Below are 14,137 nucleotides of genomic sequence, written 5' to 3'. Positions count from 1 at the left end.
AGGGCATCAGAGGTAGGGTCCTGCCGGAAAATAAGTATGAGTGTGCCAGGCTGTGGGTTAATGTGGCGCATTGAAATGTGCGAGTTAGCATGTGCCTGTGTTTTGAGGCCTGGCGGGCAAGGATGTTTTCCTTTTTTCACAGTTCGACCCTCATTTGTTTGCTTGTTGCGGTCAACGTTGCCGTTGATGTTCTGAACTTTAGCAGGTGTTTGAACTTAGGTGTATTTGCGTTTACGGCCGCAGGATGTACTGTTTATTCAGGGTACTTGGTGCACCTGAACTGAGCCATGTAAATACGCGGCCAGACGTGTGAGTGCCAACTTCCATCGAAATATTATTTACGAGTGTGAAAGTCGATTTGCAGACAAATGTTTTAGTTCCGGGACTAGATATGGTACAATGTTTTGTAGCAAAGATAATGTTTAAAACTAGCAACTGTCTTTTTACTACATAATATCATTTGTACACATGCAGCCTCTTAAAATCAATTTTTCCACATGTCACAAGGTAACAAAATGTCCAGATTTGTACTTGTATATCAAATGCTATAAATTTTTTTGCTTTGTAAGACTTACATCAAACATAGTTGGAAATACATTTAATTTATTTTATTTGGCGCACTACACGGCCCTCCACCTAGCGGCTGTTTTAAACAGTAAAACGTATCCTTAAACCCTACATTACAAAAAGATATCCTTTTGTAGACAAAACTGAATAGTGATGCCACGAACCCTTAGTGCCCGCAAAAGCTGACTGGTATAGCGCACAGGTGTACGTTACAAAAGCTAACTGTTGTAGCTGTGCGTTTTGAATACGTGGGTTATAAGATAAATTGAAATTAAAAACACATTTCTTCTTTAAGCCCTTCTGAGTGCAAAAAATTATTGTTTTGACGAAGTAAATTTATACAGTGCCTTTCTTTTACTTTTCTATTAAAGTGTCAAACTTTTCACCCCCTAATTTATTTCTCTAATTACCCAATTAACTGCTAGATTGCTACATAATAGTTCAAGTGGGTCACTTGTAACTCATTTATTGAGACGAAAAGCCCCTTGAAGTTTGTGACATGGTCAGTCGATTGACAGGACCCTTAAAGGACATTTTGGGCTTTAATTACAATTTTAATGAGGTCCCGGCATTAAGGAGCTTCACAATTGAAATTCGAGTTGTATAAGAAGGACTTCTCAAAGGCTATGACTATAACCTTTCTATAGTATATTAATAACATATAATTATAATTTTAGTTTTCGATTTCATAAATTCTAAAATCTTTAAATAAATTTAATCAAATATTTGTATTATTTTCATGCCCTTTTAAGCATTTTGTTTACAAATTTAGCAAGTACCCCAATGAAACTAAAGTTGTGAGGAATGTTTGCGGTGGCGATTGAGTTAACTTATAGTGTGCCAAGTAAACACGAAAAATTCTGCGATAAAACCACCAGCCGGCTGATTTAAGTTAGTGGCTTTGCGGTTTGGCTACAAGTGCTTTAACTCGATTTTGACATTTCAAAGCAGCTTCAAACACGACACACGACTTGAGGAACCACAATTGAATTATAAAGTTTATCGCATGCAATTCGCTCAAAAAAGCAGCACGAATGCATTTTTAACAGGCATCGCTTCACCCACTTAGTGCCGAATGCCTTTGTGCATTTCTAAGCGAAAAAGCAAAACGAAGCTAAAACATTTGTGCCAGCATTGCGAAGTGGTTTTCGCTTTGGCGAAATGAATCCCAGCTGCTCCGATGAAAGGATGCGTCGCAAAGGAGATGCTCGCTCAGGAGCACATATAAATAAAATCGAAATACTTGTGCTCGCTCCGCGAAACATGGTCTTTAATTAATGGCTTTAAGATAATGGCGTAATCAATGTACTTCAATGATTATCTATCGCTATCGTTTTATTGCGCATACGCCACGTGTGCCGTTTCAGTGCTCAGGGAAGTATTCATCCCCCAAGATGTATATGCAAGCACAAGCTCTTTAATTTTGCGGGAATACCAGCAGACTGCAAAGACAACTGGCTTAAATAAAATTGGATGATGCCGAGATGGGAGAAATTGACTCGAGGTCAGCGCTCGACTTCCATTCTCATTTCATACTCATTTGAAGAGCCTTAGAGCAATTGTTGCCGTCTGAGACGGATTTTGGCCGTGCTTATTTGTCCAATAGCCTCGCCGTTTGTCTTAAAGACCGCAGTTGGCTGGAGACACAATAGCCGCAGACTTACCCTCAGTCAACATTAGCATTCTGCGCTCAGACTTCGCTATTCAATTATGCAAAAGGCAGCAGCAACAATGCGTACGGCCACATGAAAATTATGTTTTTAATTTTTTAACCCACAAGCACTCGGGCAATGGAAAGGTGGCAGTGACTAAAACAACATTATGGGTTTCAAACAAAATTCACCGACCACTGCGTTTCAAACAACATTAAAAAGTCCGAGTCCGGCTGCAAATGCTAAAACACCCAACATAGAAAGGACAAAAAACGGTGAGGGTCGCACAGTGGGGAAAATCGATTAAATACTTCGGTAGCAACAATTATATTAAAAACCACACAGGGTATGGGTGTCCTATAGTCCACTTTGAACGGAAGTTTAGAATACAAAAATGCTGTAATTAATTTATATAAGGCTTGCAAGCAAACTACTTTGTGCGCAGGCAAATTTAATGGAAATACTAAAGCTATTAAGTCTAGGCAAAGTGGTTTAGAATGGAGCTGCCCCACTGTGTCTGGCGGATTCTGCTGGCCATCCGACCAGCATCAGCTGGCTAGTAAGTGCCCAGGACATTGGCCAGGACGACGATATAGAGGCGACCAGAAGTGGGCACCCAGTCCGGGCCAGTGGCACATAATCAGGAGGGCTTTTGTGTGTGTGTGCACCACGGATCCGGGGAACAAACGGCGGGCAACGCACTAAATCGGATTACCCCGGAATTATCCTTGTTGGCATTTATTTTGGCTTTGCCAAACCAGCACACAGACCCACATACATACATTTGGGATCCACTGGCAGAGGCAGTGGTAGTGGCAACTTGTTTGCCGGCCACTCAACTCCATTTCGCATTTTGAAGCCCCCGTACCGAAAAGAGCACACACATCAAACGAAAACACGCAAACAAACAAAAAAACAAACGAGCGAAAATAAAAATAATGTCAACTTCCGTTCTGGTTAGCCAACTTTTGACGCCATCCTCGCCTGTTGTTTTAACTTTAACTTCTCGCTGCTGTTTTTCTTGATTTCTGTTTACTTTGAATTGCAAATTTTTGTGTTTTCTGTTTGGGCTCTTTCACTTTATATTCCCGCTTCATTGCGGAGCATAATGAGCCGCAAGTTGTGCCACAGCCACGGCATGCGTGCCTCATTTTCATTTAGCAGGCAAGGAAATGGAATAAGAAAACAAAAATAATACAAATTACTTAACATTTTCCAAAAGGATTTAATTTTTTTGGAAAATACTGAGGGAATACTGAGCCCGAAAGCTGATTTTAAAAATGTTATTTCCACTTTCACCTCGCTGTCGCCAATCCCACTTTTTCACTTCGCACCTGATGGAGTGGCACGTGGTATTTCAAATGTGGCAAGGAGTACGTTGCTCAGCCAGGAGGCCCATGCCGCACGGGCGCCATGTAAATCTATTAACACCTCACGTCTGGCAGAAGGATAAGCCCGCTTCGGCTGCTTTTGGGGGGGAAGGGGAGAAGAGATGGAGTGGGAAAACAGGACGAAAACCACAGCCAATGCCATCGAGCAAGGTGTGCCTGTATGCGAACAGTGCGTGAGTGTGAGAGTGTGTGTGACTGCGGTAAATGAAGCATTTTGGGCAAAACGGCACGTACTCGCAAAAGGCTTTGGCCCCCCCTCTTCCCTTGGCTTCCACACATCAAAAGGCAATCGCTGCCGTAACTTTGCAACTAATTTGCATAGAGTCCTCGACGCCGAACCTACGTGACCATGCAATTTGCATTGGGCCCGTGTCGTGGCTGCAAGTTTTGGGCCAAGTTCGTACCGCTAACCCAAAGATAAGCCGGGTCTTTCTCCCTGCCAAACAGTGCGTTTAAAATAAACACGATGACAGGGTCCTCGTGATGCTGCCATTCTGCCACTTGGCATCGAGCTAAGATTGATTAAGACGCATCTATTGTCGAACACGTTGGCTGGGTCTCAACATCTTGGCACGTAGAGTGGCACCTCCTAAAGTGCTTTAAGCCAAACTGACTGTTTAGTGGGTATAAGGACAAGGCTATGCGAACTACTTAACATCCATTGCTAAACAATACATTAAGTAAATAAAACACATGAGCCTAATTATATGAAAGCGCTTTAAGTGCTCTGCCAACTATAATAAGTTCTATAATAATTCATAATTTATACAATTTTAACTCGTGAAGCGACTTTACTTTGGCAGGGTAGCAACCCTTCGAGGATTCAGTCCGCAGGCATCTTCCATCTTTATGTGTAGCTCCATACATATATATCGCTGCTCGGGTGTTCGTGATAAAATCACATCTATAAACATTAATCGCTCTTTTATGAAGTGTAATAAATTCAGAGTTACACGTTGGTCCGCAATTTAACGCTCATGGTCGTTTTTCAAGGCTTAAAGCCTTTCAAGGAGGGGAAATGAAAGCAGAACTTGAGTTTAGTTTCTCTAAAAATAGCTTTATTCATATTTGATTGGTACCCCAGTTTGGTAATTAGTTTCGGTTTTCGGTATTAGTTTCTTGTTGCTAGTGTGTGAGTTTTTGAGTTACTTCTCAGTGGCATTTGGTTTCGAACAACATGAACAAACATTTAGTAAATACATTCAGATAATTCTTATATGAATATCATATAACAATCACGGCTTCTTGATGGAATACCTATTAAACGATCTAAGCAATATACATTCATATACAGGTAAATAATTATCAATACTATAAACATTCTATTTAAGAACTATCTTCGCCAAAGACGTGTAAATTTGTTTGGTGTTTGATTTATGCCTAGAATCGAATAAGTAAATAAAATTACCAAATAATCCGTACTGTAATTCGTTAGTAATGAGAGATAAATCTGTTATATTACTTATTTTATTCTATTGGGTTCCAAGTATGTACAAATATTTGCCAGCTACTTGAACCATTGTGTTTCGGGCATTCGAAGTTCGCACAGAGTTTTTACATTTTCATTGTCATTTCAGCGTTTCAACAATTGCTGAGTGCCCAAACATAGTTGATCAGCACTCAATTGTTGGCAAAACAAATTGATTTACATTGTTCAACAAATTCTGCTCACTCCCTGCCATTTAAATTGCTCCACAAATAATGTTCAATTAATTGCCATTAAATATGCGGCACGTTGTAATAATAATAAATGGCCAAAGGTATGTGCACTCCAAATGAGAAATGCAGTCCATTGAAATGTTGTTTTTGCCCTTTAAAAAAACCAAACTATAAATTTTCCATATGCTGGGCTGCGGCTGCTTAAAAGCATATTCAATTTGTAAAATTGAGCACTGTGCAATTTTAATGCGATTTCGATGGAAACAAAAACACAATGAGCTCATAATTATTCATTTTGGCGGTGAATAAAAATTTATTTGCCAGCAATTGCTATTTTGCAAGGCTTTAGTGGCAAACAAAGGCTATAAATGGCAGGAAGTAGTAGTGTGTTCTTAAATAATTAAATTTCTACATTGTTGGTCTCATCTATTTCATGCTGAATAAAGAAACATTGATTGTGTTTAGATCTAACAATTATTTGAAATTAATCCTTTTTGCTGAAAGGAATATTTATTGGTTGGCTGATTGAAATTCTTTGCTGCCCCCACACATTCACAGAATTTATTATTATCATTGGAGAATGGAATATTAATTTGTTACTGAACCTTGTTTTTTAAACAGATTGATCTGGTTCAATTGTGTTTTCATTGGTCACACGTTGCTGTGTTTTTAGGTACTGTGCAGAGTTCTCTGTGAAAACCGTGAAATGAACAAACGGAAACCTAGAGACATTTCAATTACATTTCTAATTGGTTAGATATACTTGTACATACATAGATTTCTGTTTTGAGTAACACGTTTGTTATTGCTTCTGTTTAGCACTTGCCTGGCCAGGCTTTTAACTTAATTACGAAGGCTACATCGTTATCAACTACCTCTAAACTGCCATTTGCTCCCATCACCTCATCATCAAATCCTCGGCCCAGCCTCTGTCTAATCTTAGTGTTAACTCCAGGTGTGTAACCCCATTTTCCATTTCCATTTCCGGATAATGTATGTGTGTGGTTTTTGCTCGGGTCTATACAGTGACTACATTTTAATGGCCTAAAAAGTCTTAACTGGCTGCACTCCACTGTGTATCGGTGTCCCTATGACGTACACACCGTAACCGTATTGTGTGATTGGTTTTACATTAATATTGTTTATGCAGCATAATTAACTTTGATTATACACATGTCTCCTTGTCGACCTTTGATTAATTTACAATGCTAATTGAGTGTTCCGCTCCTCGGCTTAGGATCTATAATTTTCTCTACGGGTATGCAGGCTCAGCTTAGGCGCTAGTAATTGATATAAGTAGAGTGGTTGAGTAGAGTGGTGACTGACTCGCATCCTGGCTGCTCCTAGTCCGCATCGGACTACACACCATCCGCCTGCTCTCAGAGATAGTTCGGCCTGGAGACGCAGCAGAGCAGGCTCATGTTCTTGCAGATGTAGTTCTGGCGCCGCTTGGCCTGCCAAGGTCCAGTTGTGTCCAGCGCCGCGTTGCGTTCTGCAAACAGCACATGGAAGAGCAAACAGTTGGCTGATTAATTAATGGTTCCGGCGGGAAAATAAACATTAGAGAATAACAGGAAGCTAGACTGGAATTTAAGCTTGAATCAGAATGGAATTTTAAGTTAGTTTTCCTACGATCTTCTCACATATTTCAGCACTAGCCTGGCAATAAGCCACTGCAGCCGTAATGGCCTGTCCATATTTTGTGCGCAGCTTTGCCCTTTTTTGTATGCTACACATTTTTGTTTGCTCGACGGGCCTTGGCCAAATACCAAAGTGCACGGCACTGAAGTACACGGACCACTGGCAGCCACTGGGAGCCCGGAAGTCTGGGAGCATGCGCAGTTGGAGCACTTACCCAAGTACGCCTCGTGCTGCGGCATGTACTCCTGCATCTCGCCCAGGAGCACGGCGATATCCTGCGAATCCTTGGTGATGCTGCACAATTCCTCCTCGTTGAAGTCGGGCGTGAACTGTTTGCACAACAATATCTGGCTGATGACATTGCCCAGGTTCGAGGGCCCTGCTCGGTTCTCTGAAAGTAGTAAAATAACGAAATAACCAGATAAATATAGAAGCCAGGGAATAAATGGTAGCCAAGTGATAAGCCAAGTTGCACTGGGTCAAGCTCAGGGCGGAACATTTTAGCTGGAATAGCAATAAAACCAACCATGTTTGACTTGGCCGCAGAGGGCGGAAGCCGCATTTATTTGTTTCATTCATTTGTATGCAAACATTTTCCTTTGACGTTTGCATTTCCCGCTTTTTATTTATTTCCGTACTTTTGCTGCTTCATTAGCTTTTCGCTTTTCGCTTTTCATTTTGGGACGCCCTTTGATGTCTGATGTCCGTTTGTTACCGAAATAAACTTTCGACTTTAACGTTTCCTAATTTAATGAACAGAAATTTAATAATGTACTTTTCGAAACGTATGGAAACTTTGTCAATTATTCGACCCTCCTGTTCACAATCTAGTCAGAAAGTTTTGCGTATTTCTATAATCTATTTGTTGAACAGTGTCTTCTTCGCTTTGATATTGGCCCTCTGATTGATTGCAATCAATATCCGATCAGGCCATCAATCTTCATCAGACACATTCAAATTAATTACTTAGTGAAACTTGCTGAGCTGCATGCCTCAGTGCGTTGCAATCTATTCGATCAGCCAATGCGGCGTATGCGCAATATTCATATTTCATCGAGAATGCATGACCAGCATTCATCGTTTGCCATTTTGACGCAGGGTATCAGTTGAGTAAGAGGGTGTATTGGTTTTTAATCGGACATATATATGTAGATATAAATTACAGTTTTTATATGACTTTTCAAGAAGTGTACAACTTAAGTTCTGGCTAAGTTGTGGTTTTCTTTCCACTTGTATGTTATTGCATAGTCCAGGCACTGAACACATTTTCGGCCAAAACCCTGCAAAGAAATGCCAATTCGCTGGCAGGGCAATAATTAAAGGACCACATAAAGCTGTCATCCCATCGCCACATACGAGTATATCCTATATCCCTGCCATGTCGATTTTGCGCAAATTTTGGTTTGTAATTATAACAGGCCAAAACCACGCAAGAAAAACGTTTTAAATTTTTGCACTTTTTATTGCTTATTCTGCGCTGATGGCATTTTCATGGCACTGCAGATATTTGTTTGTTCCCACGGTTGGGCGCGGGTGCGTTGTAAATTTACTGCATCCAGAGAGGCCCAGAGCCAGAAACTCTGGCACTGTGGCTTTGGTAAATATTTACCACCCATTCCGGCCAAATTTGCCGTCGTGTTGACAGTGAGAAACCAGTGCTAGTGCCAGTACCAGTGCCAATGGCATTACCAGTGCGCTGTGTTGGTTGGTGGTAATTTAAAAATTTATGATCAGCAATTGGCATTTGGCATTTGCGTTGCCATTTGTATTCGCTGGCATTTCCCATGGTCACTCTGGCGACAAATCAGTTCGAAGTTTGGCTCTGCATATTTCTGCGCTCGCACGTGCACATTAAACACGACTAAAGAATGGCAATCACAGCCAGGACACACACAGATCCTGAATCGCAACTGCAGTATGCCCGACTCCTCAGTATGCCAAACAATTGTTGAACGTGCACTGACTGACTGCTGCCGCTGCCCTGAATGGCAATGTCAAAGAAACGACACCCTCGTTAGACCCAACTCGGAATGCAGGCAAAAAATTCAGGAGTGAGGTCATTTAATGTAATGTCAGGGAGATCAAGTATGAAGTAAAGGCAGCCAAGCTTGAATGCTCATGAAAATCCTATGCTTGTAAACCCAAATAAATCCACCAGTTCCCTGCTTACTTAGAGTTTAAACATGTTAAGCTCGAATAACTATAATTGAAGCACCACAACGACCATGCACTGCCATAGAACTGATTTCCCACACTTTATACAAATTATGGCACCCAAAAGCAAAGTCCTTCGCTGAAATTGACATTTGCTGGCGACTGCAAAATCGCAATGACCCGAAATCGAAATGGCGACAGCTGAAACATGCTTGCAGTTGCCACTGTGCGTTGGTCGTGTTGAATTAAACTTACCATAATAGCCGGACATATCCATTGGCACGACTTGTATGAGGCGATAGCTTTTCACAAGTTCACGTAGGAACAACTGGGCCATGTAGAACAGGAACACCAAGTGCGGGTTGTCGGTGAGGATGCCATCGGCCATGGCGCTGCAAAAAGCAGAAATGGAAGGGTTAAAACAATGGGTGCCATGCAAGGTAATGTGAACATCGAATTCCGACCACCGAACACCGAGCACCGAGCTCTGAGTTCAGATTTCCGATTTCCGAGTGGAATATGGAACTGGAGTGGCATGCCGCAGTCGGTATGGCCCGCATTTGCGGCACGCCAAATTGCATGCGGAAATTGCGAAATGAAATTTATATGATTTTATGACATTTCTTTGGGTTGAGAGTGTGGGTCGTAAACTGACGACAAACTAATTCATTTCCGGCAACTTTTAAATTCCATCCTAGATGGTTGTATCTGAGTTCAGCTGCGCCCGTCGATGTAACAATTGGTTTTTCTGTGGAAACCATGTGGCATATTTTTTCAGGCCACGGCATTCACAATTTCCCATTGTTGCAAAAATAACTCTTATGTGCAAAAAAGTATTGGCATTGACAGCAACTCGATATAAAATATGTAAGACAATAACCAGATAAAAACGTTTTTGATTTAAAAGTTTAATGTATTCCATTTTTAACGAACTGTAAAAGTTGCTACCTTTGTGCACTCAACTGAAATTTAAAATTTAAAGTGCTTTACTCTTTTCTAGAGGTTCAACTCTGCAAATTAAGGTAGGGAATTAAATTCTAATTCCACGATCAGCAGCACAACGACATTTTAATTCAACAAAATTAGCATTTCAAAATGTTATATAATTCCAGAAACCGCTCTGCAGCATTCGCTGCGGCATAATTCATTTAGAAAACACTCAGAGTTTACAGTGGATACGCAAATTGCTGCTTAGTTGACATTAATTTCAGTTTTAGCAGTACGAGGCACACAGTTGGGGCAATTATGAAGGCAAAAGTGGGCGAATTTACGGAGTGGGACACGAACATAAATTGCCATAAACATATTTGCAGCTACACAGGAATAAATTCAATTTGTAAATTGCTTTTGCATTGCCCAAACTCTACGGAGCTGGAAATGAAAAATATGTATTTCACAGGGGAGCCAAATCCAGGAAAGTGTTGCCATGTCTTCTGATTTCACCCCACGACTGGCATTAAAGCAAATAAATTGCGAATTAATCTTCCCCAAGGTGAATCTAAAGCGGAGTTTGGGTGCAAAGGGGATTTAGCATAAAGTGATTTAGATTTGAGCTCCTTACCCACGCAAAAGTTATTTGTTGGGGGAGCAAAGGAAAATGTAGGCTTGAAAGCTGGTGATTCTGATCACCTAAAGATTATCCATACCATAAATGTATTATAAATTACATTTAAGTAAGAAACTTCAATAAATATTAACATTTTAGCAACTGAACAAATGGCAAAATCCCCAATTAACGTATACAAATTCGCCAGCATGCTAAATTCATAATCATCCGGTTATGACCTCTCGTAATACCCCATTAATATTTTACTATCACACATCAGCATTTATGCCGCAAATCACGAAGAGTGGAGGGCGACTTTAATGTCTCAAATCGTAATCAAATTAATGCTAAGCGATTTGCTTGAAAAACTGCAAGTTGTAAATGGCAAAGGGCACTGTTTTAATGACCTCCCTCCTCCGATTATCCCATCACTTCATCTCTCCTGGATTGTGGAGCGCGGACATTAACGTGGGTCATTTTCGCCAGTTCGCCAGCACCACACCCAGAAAATGGCAATAATAAGTTTGGAGCAAAGGAACAAAATCTGCAAAGCATCCGAGAGCACAGCAAAAAAAAGAAAAAAATAAGCAAAAGCAAAGGGCAACTGAAGAAAAAATGGGCAGACCATTGTCAGCAGATGGTCTTGATTACAGCTCCGACGTTATATTCATTTATTGCAAATAACAGTGGAGTATTTTTTATTTCCCCGCTAGACCAAAGGAAATTCAGCGCAGAAAATTGAACCAAAATGCTGAAGGAACTGGCCCTCATAAAACGCGCTATCCAATCGAAGTTATTAACTGCAGCTGTATGGAGCTGTTAAAATTGCCACACTTTACGAGGCAGGATTCCTTAAAATGTCTGCCGCTACGTGACGAGCTCTCCCTAATTGTGTAATTCTACCCGCTGCTACCCGTCCTCCATAATTTTCTGTCATTTTCACAAACATGACCACAGAACACAGAAGCTTCCTCCGAGTTACCGAGTTGGCCAACCGACGAGGGAAGCCGGCATCAAGTGTCGAAATAATGAACGAAGTAGCCGACAGCGACAATAAAACAATGCAGCACAGCCAGGACTATGGAATGCCAAAGGATATTGGTAATATTACATCAAGTCATAAAGATAACCTTTTTTACTGAGTTTAAAAAGGTTTCTCTAGATAAATAAGATCAAAAAGATAGCTCAAAATAAACCAAATTCTTTACAAGTAATAAATACATTTTTGAAATATATTATGAACTCTTTTCCACTGTGGCAGTGCCAGTTGCAGGAAACATAAAATTTCCGACACAGCCGCAGACAACGCCATCGACGACGTCTATGAGATTGGCTTTGGCTTCGGCTTTGGCTTTGATGGGGACGTCCCCGGAGGTGGGAATCCTTGTGTTATGTTCACCCTGCGGCCTCTCTGGGCAATTGTCGGATTGTGTTTTCCGTGCAGCAGCGAAGCACGAAGGATGTGGCAGGCAGCAGTCCGAGTAATATTTGCAGCGGAAATGCGTTTAAGGCAGCACGATGGGTGGAATATAAGGATGGATTGCGTGGAGTGGGACGTGGTCCTGCCCCCGAGGACTGTGTTGACTAACTTGGCTGTCAAAACAGGAGGAACCGAGCAGCTAAAACAAAGGCAGCGCCAGTAATTTAGCAACAACAAACAACTGCACACATAACTACAAGGCAAACAGCAGAACAAATGCGAAGTAAGCGCAGGCAAATAGACAGATGGATAGATAACATGAACACAAACGCAAACACGGCGAAATGGACCGAACGTCGCCTCCAAGGATATACATGTGCTATATAAGATACACTGCGATAAAATACTAATAAGCTTAGGAACTGATTGGGAAAATCCAACCAAAGGTTTTATCACTTTGGCAAAAGAGTAGACTATAAATTCGACTGTGTCTCAGTTACAGCTGATTTCCGTCTTGGCATTTTTTTTCGAGTGTATCTTCAGGACATGTATAAGTGCGAGTTGGACAAACAAACAGGCAAACAACTATCAGTCACTCAAGGCAGTTGGCAAAGTGCTGCCGCCATCTGAGAATCTTAGTCCAAATGGGAATGGAGGTGGAAATGTGACTGGGAATGAAAATGAAAATGAGAATAGGCATGACTTGAGAAAACGCCTGCCAGAGTGTCTATTCCAAGGTAGTCTCATAGGTCTGAGCTGATTTTTCTCAGCACTCCCCTTTTCGCAGGGGAATGGCATTTCATTGCCTTGGGTGGCCACAAGGTATCACAACTTTGTCGTCTTGTTTGGCCAGCCAAACCACAAAAGTTGGGGCTAAATGGTAAATGTATTTGTTCTAAAAGCCAAGTTCGAGGGCCATATTTGAGTTGCTATTATGAATGTTTAGTTTGCGGTGATCTAACATAAAAATAATGCAAAAACATTTCACAAAGCGCTCAAAAAGATAGCCTAATTTAATCCAAGCTTTGCTTGCTTTATTTTAAGCTTTAAAATAACTAAAACTGTTCCATTTTTGGTTTGTTTGCAGGTGGACTCGACATATTCCTTACGGCAAAACAGCCAACTTAAAGTATTTATTTTCCCATTGGCGTCCTTGCTTTTTTCTTTACTTTCTCCTCTTTATGGGAAATGGAACAGTACCATCGAGTTGTTGTGACTTTGGCTGTCTCACATGGGTCATGCATGTGTTTACAAAACATAAAACAGCAACAAACATCGAAATATTGTCACAAAGTTTGGCTCTGTCATTGCCAAGTTTCCACTGAAGTTTTTCCCCCACCTCACGGGGGTGCCCTCCATTTGCTTTGTTCATTTTCCGAGAGCATACTTTTTGCCTTATTGAACTTTTACTTTCAATTTAACTTTGAGTCCTCGAGCAGGCCGCTTTTTTACAGCGCTAATTCATTGTCGTCACTCATACGCCATGTGCGCCTATTTGCAAACGGTGCCACTGCGAGGAAACGAAGAATGTGAGGCTGACTGCTCGTCGAGTCGTTCATTTGTGTCAATAAAGCAGAAATTAATTGAAATCTTCCCCCTTTGCTGCTCTTTTCTGCTTTTTGTCTCTGGCCGAATGCAGGCAATCATTAATTTAACTGTCTCTGGTTCCGCCTTTCCCTCATTTTTCTGCACTTTTCCCCAATCGAATATGTAGTGTGGATGGACAGAAGGCTGATGCGAATGCTCGTCTCGTTATATTGACATTTCTCACTTCAGAGTGACATTTAAAGCTTCTGCTCGATAATAAATCACATTGTCATATGGCTGCGTGGTGTGCTTAAAAAGTTCCTACCCGCAAACAAAAATTTGACAGATACCCCATGTCTGAAATTACAAATATGGCATTGTGTGTGCGAATTCCTTCTCAAGATGTTCACTAAAAAAAGCAAAAAGAAGGCGTGCGATAATGGCACATGTGTGGCATCCACAAGGGATTTCGCCTTTGAAACTTTTTGAAGGCATAAATCAATAAATTGAATTCGGTAAACAGACAGGCCCCGAAAAAGTCAACAGGGACGTTGAAGTTTTGTGCCTATCTGGGTTCTTC

The 14,137-nt window shown here is 41.1% G+C and overlaps 1 protein-coding gene across 2 annotated transcripts in view; it reads right to left on the bottom strand.

Annotated features, from left to right (window-relative positions):
- Window positions 1–4,646: 4,646 nt before the first annotated feature.
- The window catches only part of LOC6526856, a 28,381-nt gene continuing 18,890 nt past the window's right edge, over window positions 4,647–14,137 (bottom strand). For both annotated transcript variants that reach the window (XM_039370594.1, XM_015197993.2), the window contains exons 4-6: window positions 9,320–9,456; window positions 7,125–7,301; window positions 4,647–6,761 (exon numbers count right to left, since the gene is read on the bottom strand). In XM_039370594.1, coding sequence (XP_039226528.1) covers window positions 6,649–6,761; window positions 7,125–7,301; window positions 9,320–9,456 — 427 coding nt within the window. In that variant the 3' untranslated portion in view covers window positions 4,647–6,648. The remainder of the gene's footprint in view (window positions 6,762–7,124; window positions 7,302–9,319; window positions 9,457–14,137) is intronic.

The sequence above is a fragment of the Drosophila yakuba genome, chromosome 2L, assembly GCF_016746365.2.
Source record: "Drosophila yakuba strain Tai18E2 chromosome 2L, Prin_Dyak_Tai18E2_2.1, whole genome shotgun sequence".
NCBI classification, from domain to species: Eukaryota; Metazoa; Arthropoda; class Insecta; order Diptera; family Drosophilidae; genus Drosophila; species Drosophila yakuba.
Note: the sequence above shows the minus strand (reverse complement) of the source record. Positions and strands in the feature narration are given on the sequence as shown.